Raw genomic sequence first — 22,105 nt, 5'->3', positions numbered from 1 at the left:
TGTAATAAATGTCTGGAAAAGGTTTAAACAAATGTTCGATTTTTATCTCATAGCTAATGATGTTGCAGAAGCCTCAGACAAAATTAAAATAGCAATTCTCATCGAAGGGCCTGTCAATAGGAAAGTGTATAATGGATTTAAATACTCAAAAGGTGAAGACAGGAACAGCTTACAAACGTTACTAAACAAATTTGAAGAGTACTGTGAGAAATTTGAACAGCAAGGCATGCTCACAGTCCAACCTGCACAGAGACTGAGTGATGCAAAACTTAAAAAATCACAAAAAGATCAGGAAATCGCGAATGCACAGTACAGATCAAAAAGAAGAAATAACAGGAATTTTTCACAAAGCCAAAACGCTGAAATCCAGTCCAGATCGGAAAGAAAAGGTAACTTACAACTTTTAGAAAGAAAAAACGCTGAAATCCGCGATAAAATGGCGTCGGGGCACATTTTGCAGTCTATGGTAAACAAAGAACTACAAATCGCGTCTGCGCATGCGCCGGAACCGGAAGTCGCGCATGCGCAGTTTACAAAAGATCGCGGCGCCGATCGTTATGCGCATGCGCAAGCCGCGCATGCGCAGTCAAAAAAAGTCTTCGTCGCGGACCGTCATGCGCATGCGCAAGCCGCGCATGCGCAATGGACACCGAACCGCACAAGGAAAGAAAGCCGATTTGCGCATGTGCAAGTCGTTCCTACGCGTGACGTCATGACGTCTGAGAATCCTGACCACGCCCACTTAAAAGGGAAATGCCCGAAAATTGAAAACAAGACACTTAAGTGGTAAAACCAAATTTTCTTGCCTCAGAACACAGAAAAACACCTGAACTTAAACCAACAGTGAAAAACAACTTGCACAAAACCTTGGAAAAAGCTGCCTTCACCACACACAGTGAAGCGAACAAAAAGAATTCCGAAACAACAAAAGATGATTTGTTTTTCGACGATTACCTCTCAGACCTGACTGGGTCAGTCGGATATGCTTATCACAGCATCAGCGACACGGTCGCAAAGCACAACACGAACCAACTCGTGGTAGATGAATCCAACCAAGATGATTTGGTTTTCAAAGAATACTACTCAGACACAGCTGAGTCAGTCGGATATGCTTATCACAGCATCAGCGACACGGTCGCAAAGTTCAACACGAATCAACTCGTGGTAGAAGAAGCCAACGAAGATGAAATGGGTTTCAAAGAATACTACTCAGACATGGAGGAGTTATTTGGACATGCTGATCACAGCATCAGCGACACCGTTGCAAAGCTCAACACGACTCTACTCATGGTGGATGAATCCAACACCATGGTGCCATGGCAGCTCGTCGATACATTGGATGACAGCAATACCCAAGACGAAGACGACGCCACACAGAGAGCACAGGAAGACTCCACGGAGCGAGCGATGACAGGCTCCACAGTGCGGGTGATGAAAGACGCCAACAGGGATGCAAGCAAACACTCCCGGGCGGACACCAAGCATGAACAAGACCATGAAGGTAAACCCGCTGTACCTGAGCAACCGCAAGCAGACTATGAAAGTCTACCAAGCTCACAGGAACAAGAAGAAAGAGCGGACTATGAAAGTCCAACACGCTCACAGGAACAAGAAGAAAAAGCAGACTATGAAAGTCCAACACGCTCACAGGAACAAGAAGAAAGAGCAGACTATGAAAGTCCAACACGCTCACAGGAACAAGAAGAAAGAGCGGACTATGAAAGTCCAACACGCTCACAGGAACAAGAAGAAGACAATGCACCTCTGCCCACTGCATGCGAAGACAGTGACAAGGTGATCACACTCAACGTACAGGATCACAGTGAGACTGACAGTTCTCAGCTTGTCTGTACCGAAGCACAGAGCGAAAACAGTGACAAGGTGCTCGCACTCGACGTACAGGATCACAGTGAGACTGACAGTTCTCAGCTTGTCTGTACCGAAGCACAGAGCGAAAACAGTGACAAGGTGCTCGCACTTGACGTACAGGATCACAGTGAGACTGACAGTTCTCAGCTTGTCTGTACAGAAGCACAGAGTCGGGCCACCCAACAGTCCAGAGAGACGATGCCGAAAGAAAACATGCAGATTCTGACTCCAGAAGAGGAGCACCTGGAGTCCAGAGACATCAAACAAAAAGAAACCGTGCAGATTTTGACTCCAGAAGAGGAGCACCTGGAGTCCAGTGAGATAACATCAACAGAAATCATGAAGATTTTAACTCCAGAAGCGGAGCACCAAGAGTCTAGAGAAACCACGTCAACTGAAATCATGCAGATTTGGACTCCAGAAGAGGAGCGCCGAGAGTCCACAGACACCGCGTCAAATGTAATCAAGAAGACTTTGACTCCGGAAGACGAGCACCAAGAAAGCAAAGATGCGGAATCCAATTCTCCACAACTGATTGATGTCACCTGCACCGATGCAACATCAGATCATTCGCACCACTCGCGAGAAGACGAGCACCAAGAAAGCAAAGATGCGGAATCCAATTCTCCACAACTGATTGATGTCACCTGCACCGATGCAACATCAGATCATTCGCACCACTCGCGAGACGGAATGCTCAATGACTCAAATTATCCACTCGGGACACTCAGAGTATAACAAGAAAAACAAAAGTCAAAAGAAACACAGCAAGAACAAAAACAACATGAAGCGCGACAAGACCAACAACAATAGCAAGAAGCACAGCAGAAACGAGAACGACAACAGCAAGAAGAAAAGCAACATGAAGCGCGACAAGACAAACAACAATAGCAAGAAGCACAGCAGAAACGAGAACGACAACAGCAAGAATAAAAGCAACATGAAGCGCAACAAGACACACAACAAAGTCAGGAGCAAAGATAGCGACAACAACAAAGACGGAAACGACAAAAACAGCGACAAGTACGGCAACGGAAACAACAAAAACAGGAACGACAGAAACAACAGCAATGGAGCAACGACTTGTACACAATGGCACTACTTGGCACATGATGGACGATGCCACAGCACACTGCAAAACGATAACAAGACTACAAACATGTCATGGGATGACAACGAATCGCACAAACTCACGTCTGCTCCAGAACAAGCAAGCACACCAGCATCCAAGGCGGATGAGACAATAAATCAACACCACAAGCACAAAAAAAAGTCCATGCCAGTCAACATCAGTGATGTGACCATGCAAACACCTCGGGATGACGCATTGGGTACTTAAGATAACAAGGAACACCAACAACATTCACAGCGGACTTGCAATATCAATATCACCACGTCATCAACAACAAAAAGAAAAAAAAAGCTCTGAACAAATTCATCAAGTTTGGACTCATAAATGTGTTTATTAAGTTTGGACATATAAATACATTGGCTTTGTTAACTAAGGCAATAGCATCATCACTTGTATAGATACGCATATCATAAGTTACTGTTTTGTATAATTTTCCTTAATGATGTACAGAAACTATGTAATGAGAAAGAGGGGGATGTGGTGATCGTAGATTGACCAGATACAAAAACAACAGAGCAAACACGAGCGGGAGAGCTATAAATACACTGGGACAGGATGTACAATTTTCTTTAACGATGTTCAGAAAATATGTTAAGAGAAAAAGGGGGATGTGGTGATCACAAGTTAACCAGATGCAACACAACTGAGCGACCACTAGAGGGAGCACGGGAGAGCCATATAAATAGATCAGGACAGGAAGTGAGGACACACTCTACACAGCAGGCGGGCTGGTAAGCAGGACACAGCAAGCAAAGCTGGTAGTTAGCACTGGAAGGTAGTTCTAGGTCGAGCTCTGGAAACTGAACGAACTCACAATAAAGCATCTTCTCCACACTTGAGACTACGAGCTTTATTAAGACACGAGGAACAACACAAAGAAGTCACAATTTTAACAGATACAGGAGCTAGTCAATCTTTAATGGTAAGAGATGAGGAGTTACGTAGTTTGTGAAGAATGTTGCCAGAAAAGGTGGCAATATGTGGAATTCAGGGTGAGAGGAGTAGTGTTCAATTATATAAGGTAAGGTTGGAAAGTCCAGTGAAGAGTGGTGAAGTGGTAGTAGGAGTAATAGAGAAACTATCTTGTCCAGGACTACAGTTAATCTTGGGTAATGATATAGCTGGATCGCAGGTGGGACTGATGCCTACTGTGGTTGATAAGCCAGTGGAATATCAGACAATTGAAGGTTTGAAGGACGAATATCCTGGGATTTTTCTGAATGTGTAGTAACAAGGTCGCAAAGTCACAGGTTAAGACAAAATGAGAAATCAAAGAGTGAAGATAACGTTGAAGTGCAATTGTCAGAAACAATTTTTGATCAGATGGTTGAAAAAGAACAACAGGTAGAGGATGAGGTGGATATTTTTAGTTCAGGAAAATTGGCGGAATTACAACAAAAAGATATAGAAATAAAACGGATGGATCAGAAAGCATACATGGAAGAGGAATCTGAGTGTATACCAGAGTGTTATTACCGTAAAAGTGATGTCTTGATGAGAAAATGGAGACCTTTACATATGCAGGCGGATGAAAAGTGGGCAGAAGTTCATCAATTAGTATTGCAGGTAGGTTATAGAAAGGGGGTGTTGTGAGTTGCACATGAGGTACCAGTGGGAGGTCATTTGGGAATAAGGAAAACTCGAGCTAAAATCCAGAAACATTTTTATTGGCCTGGACTACATAAAGATGTCGTTAAATTTTGTCAATCATGTCACACATGTCAAGTGATAGGGAAACCTCAAGCAGTGATAAAACCAACGGCACTAATACCATTCAAGCATTTGAGAAACCTTTTACAAGGGTCCTAATTGATTGCGTAGGACCGCTTCCGAAAACGAAAAGTGGGAATCAATATCTTTTGACGATAATGGATGTGTCGACTAAGTTTCCAGAGGCCATTCCAGTACGTAATATTACAGCTAAAAAGATTGTGGAGGAATTACTTAAATTCTTTACTAGATATGGACTACCCACAGAAATACAATCGGATCAAGGATAAAATTTTACCTCAATGTTATTCAAAGAGGTTATGGATTGCTCAGGAATAAAACAATTTAAATCAACTGCATACCATCTAGAATCGCAGGGAGCGTTTGAAAGGTGGCATCAGACATTAAAGACAATGTTGAGGGCTTACTGTCAAGATTATCCAGAGGATTGGGATAAAGTAATTCCATTCATACTGTTTGCAAGTAGGGATGCACCTAATGAATCAACCAAATTCAGTACTTTTGAACTAATTTTTAGTCATGAGTTAAGAGGACCACTTAAATTGATTAAGGAAAAATTGGTGAGTGCGAAATCGTAAATTACATTATTGGTTTACGATTAAATAGAGCAGGTGAATTGGCTGGACAACATTTAAAAGTTGCACAAAATGCGATGAAACGGGTAGCGGACAAGAAATCCAAAGTTCATAGTTTTGCCAGCGGAGATAAAGTTTTAGTGTTGTTCCCAGTGGTAAGTGAACCTTTAAAAGCTAGGTTTTGTGGACCTTATCAGATTGAAAGGAAATTAAATGAGGCGAATTATGTGGTAAAAACACCAGATAGAAGGAAGACTCACCGAGTGTGTAATGTGAATATGCTTAAAAGGTACTTTGAAAGGGAAGGAGAGAAAAAGGAGGAGGTTTTAATGATTCTAACTCAAAGTGACAAACCAAATCCAGATGACTGTGAATTTGACATACCTCAAATTAAATTGGAAAACGACGATGTTCTTAAAAATTGGAATAAATTGTTGGGTTACCTTCCAGAGGAAAAACGGACTGACCTGAAAGAGTTATGATATCACATGGGCAAGTTTGTGGAGATAAATTGGGAAGCACTAAAATGGCTATACATGATCTGGATGTGGGAAAGGCTTTTCCGATCAAACAGCATCCATATAGACTTAACCCTTTAAAATTGGCACAGGTTAACAAAGGGATTGAGAGTATGCTTAAAAATGGCATAATTGAAGTGGGCTGCAGCCAATGGAGCTCACCCACAGTGATGGTATCTAAACCAGACTGTACTCAACGGTTGTGTGTGAACTATAGAAAGGTTAATGCAGTTACAAGAACGGATTCTTACCCTATTTCACGTTTGGAGGATTGCATTGAGAAAGTGGGACAATCTGCTTTTATTTCCAAGCTGAATTTACTTAAAGGTTACTGGCAGTACCTTTGTCCGAAAGGGCGAAGGAGATTTCAGGTTTTGTGACTCCAGATGGTATATACCAATGCAAAGTTATGCCATTTGGCATGAAAAACGCCCCAGCCACATTTCAACGGTTGACTAACAAAGTAGTTTCAGGATTACCCAATTGTGTGGTATACATCGACGATCTGGTAATTTTCAGCTAGACATACAAAGAACATTTAAAACATCTGATGGAGTTATTCAATTGACTTCAGGAGGCAGGTTTGGTGGTAAACCTAGCCAAAAGTGAATTTGGAAAAGGCCAAGTCACTTTCCTTGGCCATATAATCGGACAGGGTCGAATGGTCACACGGGATGTGAACCCAACAGTTATTGAGGAGTTTCCGATACCCTCAAGACGAAGGGAAATAATGTGATTTGTTGGCATGAGTGGATTTGATTGAATATTTGTGCAAATGTTTTGTAGCGTGATTGTTCCACTGATGGACTTGCTGAAGAAATGTCGAAAATTTTAGTGGACAGCAGACTTTCAACAGGCATTTGACTGCCTCAAAGCTGTGATAACTAATGCTCCTGTGTTGGAGAATTACAAGGGACTCTGTGATCAGATTGAACGAAAGTATCTGACTTTAAAGAGAAATGCCGAAGTGTAGAGAAATGGACGGATCGTGCAAGGGCCTTCTTGTTCAAAAAGACTGTCAATTTAGAAGGATTCCAGTTGGAGGAAGAATTTTTTTTAAAATTACTGTATTATTATATCTATTTGCGTGTTGTTTTTTGAAACAAAAAAGTATATTTACTATGTACGTTTCTCAAAGGATGGTGAAAAATGAAATCTTGAAGTTGATGGTTTATTTTTTGTTCTTAGGGGGAGGTGTCATAAGAACATAAGAACTAGGAGCAGGAGTTGGCCATCTGGCCCCTCGAGCCTGCTCCGCCATTCAATTAGATCATGGCTGATCTTTTGTGGACTCAGCTCCACTTTCCGGCCCGAACACCATAACCCTTAATCCCTTTATTCTTCAAAAAACTATCTATCTTTACCTTAAAAACATGTAATGAAGGAGCCTCAACTGCTTCACTGGGCAAGGAATTCCATAGATTCACAACCCTTTGGGTGAAGAAGTTCCTCCTAAACTCAGTCCTAAATCTACTTCCCCTTATTTTGAGGCTATGTCCCCTAGTTCTGCTTTCACCCGCCAGTGGAAACAACCTGCCCGCATCTATCCTATCTATTCCCTTCATAATTTTAAATGTTTCTATAAGATCCCCCCTCATCCTTCTAAATTCCAACGAGTACAGTCCCAGTCTACTCAACCTCTCCTCATAATCCAACCCCTTCAGCTCTGGGATTAACCTAGTGAATCTCCTCTGCACACCCTCCAGTGCCAGTACGTCCTTTCTCAAGTAAGGAGACCAAAACTGAACACAATACTCCAGGTGTGGCCGCACTAACACCTTATACAATTGCAACATAACCTCCCTAGTCTTAAACTCCATCCCTCTAGCAATGAAGGACAAAATTCCATTTGCCTTCTTAATCACCTGTTGCACTTGTAAACCAACCTTCTGTGACTCATGCACTAGCACACCCAAGTCTCTCTGAACAGCGGCATGCTTTAATATTTTATCGTTTAAATAATAATCCCGTTTGCTGTTATTCCTACCAAAATGGATAACCTCACATTTGTCAACATTGTATTCCATTGGATAACCTCACATTTGTCATGTGAGAGTACCTTTAAAAAATGGGTGTTTATAAATGGGTGTGTATATAAATATCTGTAGTGAGTGTACCTATAAGAAATGGGTGTTTACTACTGCAGTGATGTCAGAGTGTGGGTGGGGCTGGGCTGTCTGTCAGCTTTTTACTTTTATTTTTGAACAGGCTGCAGGGTGTATTTTAGTTTTGTTTTCAGTGGTGGAGCTGAAGCCAGAGCAACCAGGTGTACTGCTGTTCTCTCTGCCATCAAAAGACTATCTATTGATCATTTGGTGAATTCAGAATTATAAATGTTTTCAGTAGTGACTTTAACCTGATGCGCTTCTGATAAAGGTTATGTTTTTAAGGCGTACGGGTGTTAAAAGGAAAGCTGAAAGGATTACTTAATGCTGTATTCTTTGGGGGTTGCATTTGAATTAATGGTTGCTAAGATGTTCACTGTATGTTTTAAAAAGGTTAACTTGAGTTCATAGAATAAACATTGTTTTGCTTTTAAAAAAAGTACTTTTCCATTTTTGCTGCACCACACCTGTAAAGTGGGCCGTGTGCGCCCCATACCACAATCTATTAAAAGTTGTGGGTCAGGTGAACTCCATGATACACTTTGGGGTTCTCTAAACCCTGGCCCATAACAACTACAATGTGAAATTTATTCCTGGCCTAACAACCACCCTCGCCCCACTGCATGCATTGCTGAAGTAGCACCAAGAATGGGCGTGGAGAGCACATCAGAGGGAAGCTTTGCTCAGGGTGAAGCAGAAGCTAACATCGTTCGGGTTATTGACACATTATGACCCCTCCAAGCTTCTTTTGGTGACGTGCGACGCCTCGTCCTACGGAATGGGAGCTGTATGGTCACACCGCATGGCTGACGGAAGAGAAAGGCCGATAGTGTTCGCATCAAGGACTTTGGCCACTGAGGAGCGCAATTATGCCCAGATATAAAAAGGAGGGCTGGCTGTCGTATTCGCAGGGAAGACATTTCATCAGTGTGTGTATGGGTGTCGATTCTCCATTGTGGTGGACCACAAGCCATTGCTAAGTGTTTTTAAAGAGGACAAGGCGATCTCGCCAATAGCGTCGCCCTGTATTCAGCAATGGGCCCTGCTGCTAGCAGTGTGCGAATACACCTTCAAGCATCACCCAGGCTCCCACTGGCGACATGCACCCCTTCCCTATGACAGCCGATGAAGTCCTTCGACACTTCAGCACTGCTCCCTCACAGCTCCAGGGACCCGAGTTTAATTCTGGCCTTGGGTGACTGTATGTGTGGAGTTTGCACTTTGTCCCCTTGTCTGCATGGGTTTCCTCCGGGGGCTCCAGTTTCCTCCCACAGTCCAAAGAATTGGCCATGATCAATTGCCCCTTAAGTGTCCAAAAGGTTAGGTTAGGTGGGATTACTGGGTTAAGGGGATAGGGTGTGGGCCTGACCCTGGGTCGTGTGCTCTTTCAGAGGGTCGGTGCAGACTCTATGGGCTGAATGGCCTCCTTCTGCACAGTAGTGATTCTGTGACACTTTAACCTTATGGACACCCTGCCAGTCACTGCCGTCCAGATAAGTGACTGGACACAAAAAGACTCCGTATTGGCAAAAGTAAGCCACATTGTGTTACACAGGGGTCACCAAAGGAAGCTGCCCAAAAACTACGGGCCTGTGAAGCCAAAATGGCGGAGTTCAGCATCCTTCTATGATGGGCTCACATTGTAGATCCACGCCAGGGCACAGACGCCATCTTTCAGGATCTACACAAGACATCCAAGGGTGTCAAAAATGGAAATGTTGGCCCACAGCTATGTGTGGTAGCTAGGCCTGGATGCCACTATCGAGCAACTGGTCCAACAATGCCCCACATGCCAAGAACAGCAGAAGCTCCTGCCAGCCACGCTGCTGCACCCATGGGAATGGCCAGGCTAGCCTTGGGTGCGTCTACAGATTTGCCAGACCTTTCCAATGGGAAATGATTTTACTCATGGCAGATGCCCCTTTTCAAGTGGCTGGAAGTCCATCGGATGTCGTCCACCATGTTGAAGGCTATGATTGAGAAGCTACGGCTCTTCTTCAGCACAAATGGTATTCCAGAGGTACTGGTCAGACAATGGCGCCCCTTCACCAGTGATGAGTGAGCGGTTTATGAAGACAAATGGGGTGCAGCTCATTGCACGACCTCGTATCAACCCTTCCTCAAACTGGTTGGCCGAGCAAGCGGTGCAGACCTGCAAGAGAGGGATGAAGAAACAGACAACGAGGTCTGTGGAGACGCGACTAGCAAGAATTTTGTTTAGTTTTCGGACCACGCCACATGTCGCAACCGGTATAGTGCCGGTGGTACTGTTGATGGGTGGGAGGCTCAGGACTCGCCTCAGCCTCAAACTCCCCAACATAGGTATGACATAACCTGCAGAGGCGAAGCCAAGGCAGGCGGTCGTGGACCAGGGGTTTCAAACTAGGGATGCAGTGTACGTCCAGAACTTCAGGGATGATGCCAGATGGATTCCAGGTACGGTTCTACAGCAGACCAGGCCAGTTTCGCATCTGTTGAAGAGGCGAGAACGAATGGTGCAGAGGCACCTTAACCACCTCAGGAGAAGGGGGATAGGGTTAGTCCAAGCCCTACCAGAGGAACTGTCTTCCAGCTACACTGCCCCAACACACAGCGTCTGGGAGTGTCATCCCCTGGGGGATCCGACAACAAGATGAGAGAGGTGGTGGACTCCGGCTCGGAGACACCCAAGCCTCCAGCAAAGTCTTGGCCAGGGATCGGTCGCCAGTAGTTCTCACCACCCCCCCCCCCCCCCCCCCCCATTCCCCTCCCCCACCCCAGCCGACTCGCCTTTCCAGACTCCTCCTTCCCTACTAAACCCTCCAAGCCACACACCATCTTGACTTGGAATCATATTGCCATTCCTTCACTGTTGCTCGGTGAAAACCCATGAACCACCTTCCTAACATTGCATGGGCTGCAGCAGTTCAAGGCAAAAGATCATCACCCCTTTATCAAGGCTAATTAAAAGGAGAGGCAATAAATGCAAGCCAGCGGGCAGCACGGTGGCACTCCTGTCTCATGGCGCTGAGGACCCAGGTTCGATCCTGGCCCCGGGTCACTGTCCGTGTGGATTTTGCACATTTTCCAAGTGTCTGCGAGGGTCTCACCCCCACAACCCATAAAGACGTGCAGGGTAGGTGGATTGGCCATGCTAAATTGCCTCTTAATTTGGAAAAAATTATTGGTTACTCTAAATTTATTTTCAAAATAAATAAAATAAAAAAGTAAATGCAAGCCAGCATCCTGTGAAAGAATTTTTAAAAATAGCTAACAACAGGCCCAGAATATTTTAACTCCTGTACCTCATTATGATCTTACAGTCAGATTTCCCACCTGATTAGCTGACCTGCTGGGAAATCAGCCCACACACTGAGCACAACTACCAATAAATCATCCAGAGAGCTATTCAAAGCAGTAGTGACCCTTTTATAGTTGCAGTACCTTCTGAGTTGCAAGGATGTTAACCAGATTATTTTAGGCTTCGATGGAAATCATGGTAAAAGATATCAGGGTATATCAGGGTGAGGAGGGAAGTTTTCTTCCCAGCCAGTACCACTGAGACCCTGAAAAAGAAGTTGTTAAACTTAGGCCACAAAAATGTAGGAAAGGGAGTAGGCATTAAGCTTCTTGAGTCCGTTTCACTATTCAATGGCTGATCTGCAACATATCTCGCTAACCTTTGTCCCGATATTCCTTTATACCTTAGGTTAACAAAAATCTGTCAATCTCAATGTTAAAATTAACAACTGGCCAAACATCAATTGACATTTGTGGAAGAGGTTCTAAAATTCAACCAGCCCTTGTACATAGTTTTCCAAATTTCTCTCCCGAAAGGCTTGGCTCTAATTTTTAGATGATGCCACCTAGTCCCAGAGTCCCAACCAGGAGAGATATTTTTTTCTCTATGTACCCTATCTATTTTCCTTAATGTCTTTAAAACTTCAATAAGATAACCCCTGAATCTCCCTACATTCCAGAGAATACTCCTTTGGCTTATGCAATCTGGCCTCATATTTTAACCCTCAGTGTGCAGGTATCATTATAATTGAGATTGTTAGCACAGGACCATCACTGCTCAGGACCTGTATACAGTGCAAGGCAAGAAGCACTTCAACTAACCTCAAAAGAGTTGCAACGGTGAGTACAGCTCCTCAAATCTCCAGTTCTTAATATCTGGCAACAATCCTTTCTCCAGCTCAAAGAACAAAGAAAAGTACAGCATAGGAACAGGCCCTCCAAGCCTGTGCCGACCATGCCGCCCGGCTAAACTAAAATCTTTTGCAGTTCCGGGGTCCATATCCCTCTATTCCCACCCTATTAATGTATTTAATTGTACATTGATTTGTAGCCTTCCTTGAATTTTGATATTTGCTTAAGCAATGAAGGGCTAGCAAACTAAGATTGAAAATTGGAGGTAGAAATGTAATAATTCTTCCAGGAATATGCAAAATTAATTCTGTAGAGATAAAATTACATCAAATTGCCTTCCTTTGTGTAAAGATGCCCCATCAAATCCAGTGCATAAATTCTGTTTTCAGGCATATGGTCTAATAGCAACCATCTCCACATTCAGTCCCAGTGAATGGTGTTTTATAAACAGGCAAAGAATTTCAGCATCAGTTGGCACCACTGTTTAGCACACTGGGCTAACTCGCTGGCTTTGAAAGCAGGCCAGCAGCACGGTTCGATTCCCGTAACAGCCTCCTCGAACAGGCGCCGGAATGTGGCGACTAGGGGCTTTTCACAGTAACTTCATTGAAGTCTACTTGTGACAATAAGCGATTTTCATTCATTTTCAAAAGAGAGGATCTAAGGTGCCCACTTTTCAACCAAGAAAACCCCATTCCAGAAAAACCCATTTGTGGTCTTGACGAAACACATGATTTTTTTTTAAACTGAGGGACAGAACACATATATTGTAAAAATTTATATAAAGTAATTTCAAACGATATAAAGTGATTTTGATGACATAAACCGAGCAGTGACAGATTATGCATGCACACAAATTAGTCACAGGCTCCGTCCGACATCAAAGATATTCTTCCAAAAAATGTGTCTGGATTTAAAAATTTGAAAAAAGGTTTTTATGTTATTTAAATGTCATATAAATGCTAATGACATTTGGTGGTCACGATAATAACTACTGGAAAGTTAATACGACAAGGTATTATTGGAAATTCTGCAATACAGCCAGAATTCCAACTATGACTTGACTACCATTTCTACCGACTGTATGTCAACAGTGCACAGTACATTTTGGGCATCACAAAAAGCCCTTTTTTACTGGTACAATATAATCTGAACAAACTTTTAGGCAAAAAAGTTGATTTAAAAAAATTTTACTAAGGGGAAAAGAAAACACGTGCAAACAATTTTGTAATCTTGTTGATATAATTATGATGGTTTTCATACTGTAATCACAGTTTTCTATGTCAAGGTCATATTTAGTTAGCTTAAACATTTAACCAAAAGAAATGTGTTTGATGACAATATAGGTAGTTGGGAATCACTCCTTTCAGTAATAAGAAAAGCATGTAACAAGGGAATATACTGTGCTGTATAAACACAGCGAAGGATAAAATACAATAAATGCTGCTAATTAGCCTTTATTCGACCTGGCCCCAATTAATAGCTAAACCTAAAAGGGCACATAAACATTAATATTGTATCCTATGTTTTTAAGATGGACAAGATGAGAGGAAAGAGTGAAAAGCAATAAAAACCACAAGAAACAAATAAAAACTGTTAACTTAAATAAACATTGCTTGCATATCTTCCAGAATTATTCCTACCTTCGTTCATTATCATCAAGATGAGCAAAAAGAACATTCTTAGAAATAGCTTTTGCCAGTGCAGTCATCGTCTTGTAGTCCTTTGGTATAACCTATGAAGCAGTAGAGGACAATGAAGCCTACTGCAGGATTTTATCAGCCTCTAGTTGGTAATGCAACATACCACTAATTGACATGCAAGTTATCAAGGCATATTAAGATTTTCAGAAATAGTGGGGGCGAGCTATCCAAATGAGAACAGAGACCCATAGCGCAATCAGCCAGCTTAGAGCACCAAGAAACACCATGCTTTCGCCCGAGGTCTCCAAGGTGACTGAGTTAGATCCCACACCTTGGTTAGATCTTGGGAACGCATATTAGAGTGAAACAAGCTGTCTCACTCTAATATTTAGATGTGCCAGAAAGTGATCCCGCAATGCGATGTCTCACGAGATTGCTTTAGATCTCGCGAGGCGTGACGAGCCGAGTAGATCCCAGAAGAGAGATCTCGTGGCATCTACTGGCCGCACCACGCTGCCTTTTGGGTGAAACAGCCAATAGATCTCACCCACTATGTTTATCAACAGATAGATTGGAATTCTCCCATCTAGGTAGTAAGACCTGTAGCAGAGGTGGGCACATGAAGTGTTTCCTGCTGCAAAAATAGTCAGAAACTCACACCAAATCTTCTGGCCCCAACTTCATTAATTTTGAAACCCGGTGTTTTCACCATATTCTGGGGTGGTGCAGGCCTCATTGTGTAGTCCGCCATCCTATCCAGGTGCCATATTGAAAAGTTGCCCAACATCACCCTTGCACTACTGAAGAAATGATGTGGAGATGCCAGCGTTGGACTGGGGTGAGCACAGTAAGAAGTCTTGCAACACCAGGTTAAAGTCAAACATGTTTGTTTCAAACACTAGCTTTCGGAGCACTGCCCCTTCCTCAGGTGAATGAAGAGGTATGTTCCAGAAACATATATATATAGACAAATTCAAAGATGCCAGACAATGCTTAGAATGCGAGCATTTGCAGGTATTTGAATCTTTACAGATCCAGAAATAGGGGTAACCCCACGTTAAAGAGATGTGAATTGTCTCAAGCCAGGACAGTTGGTTGGATTTCGCAAGCCCAGGCCAGATGGTGGGGGATGAATGTAATGCGACATGAATCCCAGGTCCCGGTTGAGGCCATACCCATGTGTGCGGAACTTGGCTATAAGTTTCTACGCGGCGATTCTGCATTGTCGCGCGTCCTGAAGGCCGCTTTGGATAACGCTTACCCGGAGATCAGAGGCTGAATGCCCTTGACTACTGAAGTGTTCCCCGACTGGAAGGGAACATTCCTGCCTGGTGATTGTCGCGCGATGTCCGTTCATTCGTTGTCAGCCCCAGGACTGTTTTGATGAGTCCCAACATTTGCACAGCAGGGTAGCACACTGATTAGCACTGTTGCTTCACAGCTCCAGGGTCCCAGGTTTGATTCCCGGCTGGGTCACTGTCTGTGCAGAGTCTGCATGTTCTCCCCGTGTCTGTGTAGGTTTCCTCCGGGTGCTCCGGTTTCCTACCACAGTCCAAAGATGTGCAGGTTAGGTGGATTGGCCATCATAAATTGCCCTTAGTTTTGCAAAAATGTTGGGTGGGGTTACTGGATTACTGGAATAGGGTGGAGGTGTGGGCTTAAGTCGGGTGCTCTTTCCAAGGATCGGTGCAGACTCGATGAGCCGACTGGCCTCCTTCTGCACTGTAAATTCTATGCACGCCATGTTCCAGATGCGTTTTGCACTGGTATGTTTTCCTGCTGGCACTATAGAGAATTGGGCATGGGTGGTCGGGCCTTCATCTGCATCCCATTAGTGGAAAGCAAATCAGTCTCACTCCGGCCTCAGGGGGTTTCCTGATCCGCCATGACGGGCATCAGTTGAAGATCCCGCAGGAAAATCACACTGGCGTAAAACCGATTTTTGGCCAATTCCCCCCTCCCACTGAGCTGGCCAGCTGGGATATGGGAGAATTCCACCCATAATCTAATACATTGGCAAGTTGCTTACATAAGAGAACATTAAACGGTTGAAGTAGCAGCCTGGTTAAAAAAAAGGTTAGGCACACAAAGGATCACATCTGCAATTTTTCGTTCTTTTTTTAAAAAGATAATTTATTGAAGGTATATGCAGAAAATACAAAAAATACAATAATAGGAACAGTCAATAACACAAAGCAATATCGACTACTCCATAACATATTAACAATGAATATAACACTATAGCAATATAACAGTAGGAACCCACCGCCCAATATATGCAAAAACATCAGCCACACCCCCCAAAGAAATTTTAAAAACAAAATAAAGTACGCTCCCTTCCCCCTAACAACCAGTAGTTACTGTGCCCCATCACCCTCCCCTACTACCCACCCCGATATTCTAATACTTCTTGAAAAAGTCAATGAACAGCTTGCAGCTCACAAAGAACCCCTCATCCATACCTCTCATGGCGAACTTAATTCTCTCCAAATGAAGAAACTCAGCAAGGTCCTGCACTTATAACCCGATACTTGATGGATTTGAGGACGGCCAGTGTAGCAAAATTCTCTTTCAGGGTAACAGGGAGGCGAAAGCCACAACATCGACCTCTCAGTCCACCAAAACACTGGATCCTCAGACACTCCAAAAATAGCCACCCATGGAGAAGGCATGACCACCATTCCCACCACTTCAGACGAAACATCCATGACTCCATTCACGCGCAGGGAGTTTCTTCTCCGCGCCGGCCATGGCGGAGGTTGACAGCAGCCGGCGCAGAGGGGAAGAGTGCCCCCACGGCACAAGCCCGCCCATGGATCGGTGGGCCCCCATCGCGGGCCAGGCCACTGTGGGGAACCCCGCACCCCCGCTCCCCCTCCCCCCGCAACCCCCCTCCCCCCTGAGGACTCCGCAGGCCGCCCGCAGAGCCAGGTCCCGTCGGTACGGACCTGGTTTGATTTACGGCGGTGGGACCGGCCAAAAACGAGCGGCCGCTTAGACCGTCGCGGGGCGCAGAATCGCCCGGGGGGGGGGGGGGGGGGGGGGCGCGTTGCCAGCGGCCGCCGAATGGCACCGCTCCCGCCCCCGCCAAAACCCCAGCGCCGGAGAATTCGGCAGCCGGCGTCGGGGCAGCGGGGCGTGATTCACACCGCCCCCCAGCGATTCTCCGACCCGGTGGGGGTCGGAGAATCCCGCCCAAGATCTGCATTGCTCAGGGTCTTTGTCCTTTTTTTGGATGAGGTAAATGGAAGCTTCTGATAATGTGGGAGGGCGGGCACACCCCTCTCCAGCACTTCATTGTACATCCGTACCATTAACAGACCCAGCAACGTGCCAAAATGAATCCATCCAGACTCTAGGCCTTCCCTGACTGCATCAAACTCACACATCCCAACACCTCCCGCAGACCTACTGGGGCCCCAAACACCTGCACCCTTGCCTGACCCACCCTTGAAGACTACAACCCATCCAAGAATCTTGGTCTCAGTTCATCCCCTGGCAGCGGTTCCGATTGGTATAGTCCCTGACAGAAGGACTCAAAAATGTATTCGCCCAGAGATGGATCTTGTTAATGTGGAGGGACTCGAAGCCCCAGGGTCTGGAGACCTGGGTTAGTGACATGGCTGGGTTTCTCAGTCTCGAGAAAATAGTTTGCCTTAAGAGGGTCAATGGTTGGGTTCACCCGGAGATGGCAGCCGTTCGTCGACTTTCTCGGGGAAAATTAAAATGTCAGCAGATGGAGTATTCCAAAGGGGGGGGGGGGGGGGGGGGGGGGCTGGATTGTTGTTTTATGGTTGGGGTGTGTGAAGATTGGGATGGGGGTGGAAATGTTTATTATACCATGTCTATGTCATTGTTATTGTTATTAGAAAAATTTGCAAATACCCTAATAAAGATATTTAAAAAAAAGAAAAAGACACCCTCTTACGTATTAACACAGACACCCCTCTCGTCTTCATATCAGTCCTGAGTTGTAAACCTGACCAACCCACCCCCTTCCCAGTATTATCTGATCCGCCACCTTTAAATTAGTCTCCTGGAGAAACTTCAAGTCCGCCCTCAGATTCTTCAGGTGAGCAAGTATGCGCAACCTTTTAACAGGTCCATTCAGGTCCCGGACATTCCAAGTTACCAATCGAGTAAGGGGGTACCTAACCCCCTCCCCCCCTTGATAATCAGCCATAATTCCACCTGAGCCTTGTACCCCACATCCCTTCCATTGGTTCTCATACCAGTATGGTGGGCCCCAGACAAGGCCTGTGACTTCCCTGAACCTGCCATATCACCCAAACCCGATAATAAAATAACCTCAAATAAATAAATAACCCCTATCCATCACATCTCTCCAGTCCCGAACATCAAACCCACCTCATTAAAACGAAAAACAGAGAGGAGGAGAGAAGAACATAGCAAAGATACAAGAATGCATAGCAATCTAACTAACAGCAACATCCTCAACAGCACAGAACAACATTTTAACGTATTTAGATTCCCAATCCCCTGGTTCCGAAGAAACTTGCCCGCAACCTCCGGGGTGCCCAAAAAGTACTCCTGTTTCAAAAGGTGATACACAAACGGGCCGGTACTGGTGGTATGAGTAGCAGCCAGAGAAGGGAGAAAAAAACATTTTCTTATATTTTATTTATTTTTTGGCTTCCCACTGGCCCAGACAATTAACAATAGTACAAAATGTCCCAACAAGGTCCATGGAGTTGTTGTAAATTAAATCGATTCGATCAGTCTTTTCGTGGCCTGTGACGTTCTGGCAGACCGCCGCAGTGGAGTAGGTGACGTCGGTTCAGCCGATGGTGGTGGTTCCGCTGACGTCCTGGAGTCCGGGAGCGATGGTCCTTGAACAGTCTCCGTCACCCGAGCTGGCGGTGGAGACGCCGTGGATGGGGAAGGGGTGGCCAGGGTGGGGCGCTGGGGGAAAAAAAACAGGAGGGGGGTCTGTGGTGAAGGGGGGGGGGGGGGGGGGGGGGGGGGGGGGGGGGGGGGGAAGGCCGCACGGCGGCGGGTGCCAGGTCCCGGAGGGAGCCCGTGTCCTGCCGACCGTCGGGGTACTCCTCATACGCATACTGCGGGTTAGCGTGGAGTAACTGGACTTGTTCCACCAACAGGTCGGACTTGTGCACCCGCACATGCATCCGGAGCAAGATGGGTCCGGGGGCGGCCAGCCACGTCGGGAGAGGGGATCCGGAGGACGACTTCCTGGGAAAAACAAGACGACGTTCATGAGGTGTCTGATTTGTTGCGGTACAGAGGAGTGAGCGGATAGAATGTAGGGCATCGGGGATAACCTCTTGCCATCGGGAAATAGGGAGATCTCTGGACCGGAGGGCCAGTAGTATGGTCTTTCAGATGGTACCATTTTCCCGCTCGACCTGCCCGTTACCCCGAGGGTTATAGCTGGTCGTCCTGCTAGAGGCAATGCCCCTGTTGAGCAGGAATTGACGCAGCTCGTCGCTCATAAATAAGGACCCCCGATCGCTATGTATGTACGCGGGGTAGCCGAACAGGGAGAAGGTGGAGAGGAGGGCCTTAATGACGGTCGATGTGGTCATGTCGGGGCAGGGAATGGCGAAGGGGAAGCGGGAGTATTCGTCGATTACCGCCAGGAAGTAAATGTTGCGGTTGTTAGAGGGAAGGGGCCCCTTGAAGTCAATGCTGAGACATTCAAAGGGGCGGGATGCTTTGATCAGATGTGCGCGCTCGGGGCGGTAGACATGCGGCTTGCACTCTGCGCAGATGTGGCAGTCACGGGTTACTGTCCTGACTTCCGCGATGGAGAAAGGCAGGTTGCGGGCCTTAATGAAATGGTAGAGACGGGTCACCCCTGGATGGCAGAGGTCCGCGTGGAGGGAGCGGAGGTGGTCTATCTGCGTGCTGGCGCAGGTACCGCGGGACAGGGCATCAGGAGGCTCATTGAGCTTCCCAGGACGATACAAGATCTCATAGTTGTACGTGGACAACTCGATCCGCCACCGTAAGATCTTGTCATTCTTAATCTTGCCCCTTTGTGCATTATCAAACATGAAGGCTACTGACCGTTGGTCTGTGAGGAGGGTAAACGTCCTGCCGGCCAAATAGTGCCTCCAATGTCGCACAGCTTCGACTATGGCCTGGGCTTCCTTTTCCACAGAGGGGTGGCGGAGTTCGGAAGCCTGGAGGGTTCTGGAGAAGAAGGCCACGGGTCTGCCCGCTTGGTTCAGGGTGGCCGCCAGAGCTACTTCTGATGAGTCGCTCTCGACCTGGAAGGGGAGGGACTCGTCGATGGCGCGCATCGTGGCCTTTGCGATATCCGCTTTGATGCGGCTAAAGGCCTGGCAGGCCTCTGTCGACGGCGGGAAGGTCGTGGTTTGAATGAGGGGACGGGCCTTGTCAGCGTAATTGGGAACCCATTGGGCGTAGTAAGCAAAGAAACCCAGGCAGCGTTTGAGGGATTTGAGGGTATTGGGGAGAGGGAGTTCCATCGGGGGGCGCATGCGTTCGGGGTCGGGGCCTATCACTCCTTTACGCACTACGTAGCCGAGGATGGCTAGACGGTCGCTGCTAAACACGCACTTATCCCTATTGTATGTGAGGTTAAGGAGTTTTGCGGTTTGGAGGAATTTCTGGAGGTTGGCGTCATGGTCCTGCTGATCGTGGCCGCAGATGGTGACATTATCAAGATACTGGAAGGTAGCCCGTAATCCGTACTTGTCGAACATTCGGTCCATCTCTCGTTGGAAGACCGAGACCCCATTTGTGACACCAAATGGAACCCTAAGGAAGTGGTAGAAGCGCCCATCTGCCTCAAACCCAGTGTATTTGCGGTCACTCGCGCGGAGGGGGAGCTGGTGGTAAGCGGACTTAAGGTCCACCGTGGAGAAGACTTTGTATTTCGCGATATCGTTTACCATGGCGGAAATACGGAGGAGAAGATACGCGTCCAGTTGCGTAAACCGGTTGATGGTCTGGCTATAGTCGATGACCATCCGGTTTTTCTCCCCAGTCCGGACCACCAGCACTTGGGCTCGCCAGGGACTGTTGTGCCCTCGATGACCCCTTCCTTCAGCAACCTCTGGACCTCAGACCTGATGAAGGACCGGTCCTGGGTGCTGTACCGTCTGCTCCGTGTCGCGACGGGTTTGCAATCGGGGGTGAGATTAGCAAACAAGGAGGGGGGGTCCACTTTGAGGGACGCGAGGCTGCAGACAGTGAGGGGGGGTATAGGGCCGCCGCATTTGGAAGGTCAAGCTCTGCAGGTTACACTGGAAGTCCAGTCCTAGGAGTGCCGGTGCGCAAAGGTCAGGGAGGACAAGGAGTTTGTAATTTTTAAAAACCTTCCCTTGGACCGCGAGGTCCGCGATGCAGCAGCCGATGATGCGGACGGAGTGCGAACCTGAGGCTAACCCGATTTTGTGTTTTACAGGATGGACAGGGAGCGCGCAGCGTCTTACCGTTGCAGGGTGAACGAAGCTTTCCGTGTTCCCGGAGTCCAGCAGGCAGCCCGTCTCGTGGCCGTTGAGGTGGATCAGCGTTGTTGTTTTGGCAAGCGTGCGTGGTCGTGACTGGTCGAGTTGAATGGCCGCGAGCCGTGGAGAAGAACCATCGTCGCAGTCGTCGTCGCCCGAGTAGTAGCTGGCAGAACCTTGCGTGCCAGTCCCGGAAGGTGGTGCCCAGGATCTGCATGTGGAGTCGGGATCCCAAGATGGCGGCACCCGCAGGGCCCTCGTGGTTTAGGGGGGCGGAGTTAGTGGTGCCGGCGGGCCGACCAGAGTGGCTGAGAGCGGGGGCAGAGAGGCGCACAGGCCAGGCGCAGGGGCCCGGGGGCGGCGAGGAGAGAGTTGCGCGGTGCGCTGGGGGGGCCCGGAAGGGCCCGGAGGAGAGGGGGAGGCGCGCAGGCCGGGCGCAGGAGCCCGGGGGCGGGGGGAGAGATCGGCGCGGCGTACTGGAGGAGCCAGGAAGGGCCCGGAGGGGGGATCCCCGGTCGCTGCACGGTACAGCAGCGACCGATTTGGCCTGGCAGACGGAGGAGAAGTGGCCCTTCTTCCCGCAGCTCTTATAGAGGGCGGAGCGGGCTGGGCAGCGCGGGCGAGGGTGTTTCGCGAACCCACAGAAATAGCAGCGGGGCCCCGTGGACTTGTCGGGGCATCCCGCGGCGCAGGCCTGAGGGAGGTCGGGAGCGGCGGATGGCGGTGGGGAAGCGTGCCAGGAGGCCCAGGGTGGTGCAGCGCGGCTGGGGACATAGGCGCGGGCGTTTAAATCGGCGACCTCCAGGGAGGTGGAGAGAGTCCGTGCCTCAGTTAAGCTGAGGTCGTCTTTCTCCAGCATCCGCTGGCGGATAGCGGCTGACTGCATCCCAGCCACGTAAGCATCTCTGATCAGAAGTTCCATGTGCTCCGTGGCTGAAACTTGG

At 47.3% G+C, this 22,105-nt stretch overlaps 1 protein-coding gene across 3 annotated transcripts in view; it reads right to left on the bottom strand.

The window, feature by feature from the left end:
- prkar1b (protein kinase, cAMP-dependent, regulatory, type I, beta) overlaps positions 1–22,105 on the bottom strand; it is a 284,119-nt gene that overhangs the window by 155,438 nt on the left and 106,576 nt on the right. For all 3 annotated transcript variants that reach the window (XR_005463401.1, XM_038819659.1, XM_038819660.1), the window contains exon 4: positions 13,705–13,796. Coding sequence is in view for 2 of the 3 variants with exons in the window: in XM_038819659.1 (XP_038675587.1) it covers positions 13,705–13,796 (92 nt within the window). In the remaining variant the exon portion in view is untranslated. The remainder of the gene's footprint in view (positions 1–13,704; positions 13,797–22,105) is intronic.

Source organism: Scyliorhinus canicula, chromosome 15, assembly GCF_902713615.1.
Source record: "Scyliorhinus canicula chromosome 15, sScyCan1.1, whole genome shotgun sequence".
NCBI classification, from domain to species: domain Eukaryota; kingdom Metazoa; phylum Chordata; class Chondrichthyes; order Carcharhiniformes; family Scyliorhinidae; genus Scyliorhinus; species Scyliorhinus canicula.
This window is presented reverse-complemented; position numbering and strand designations above follow the sequence as displayed.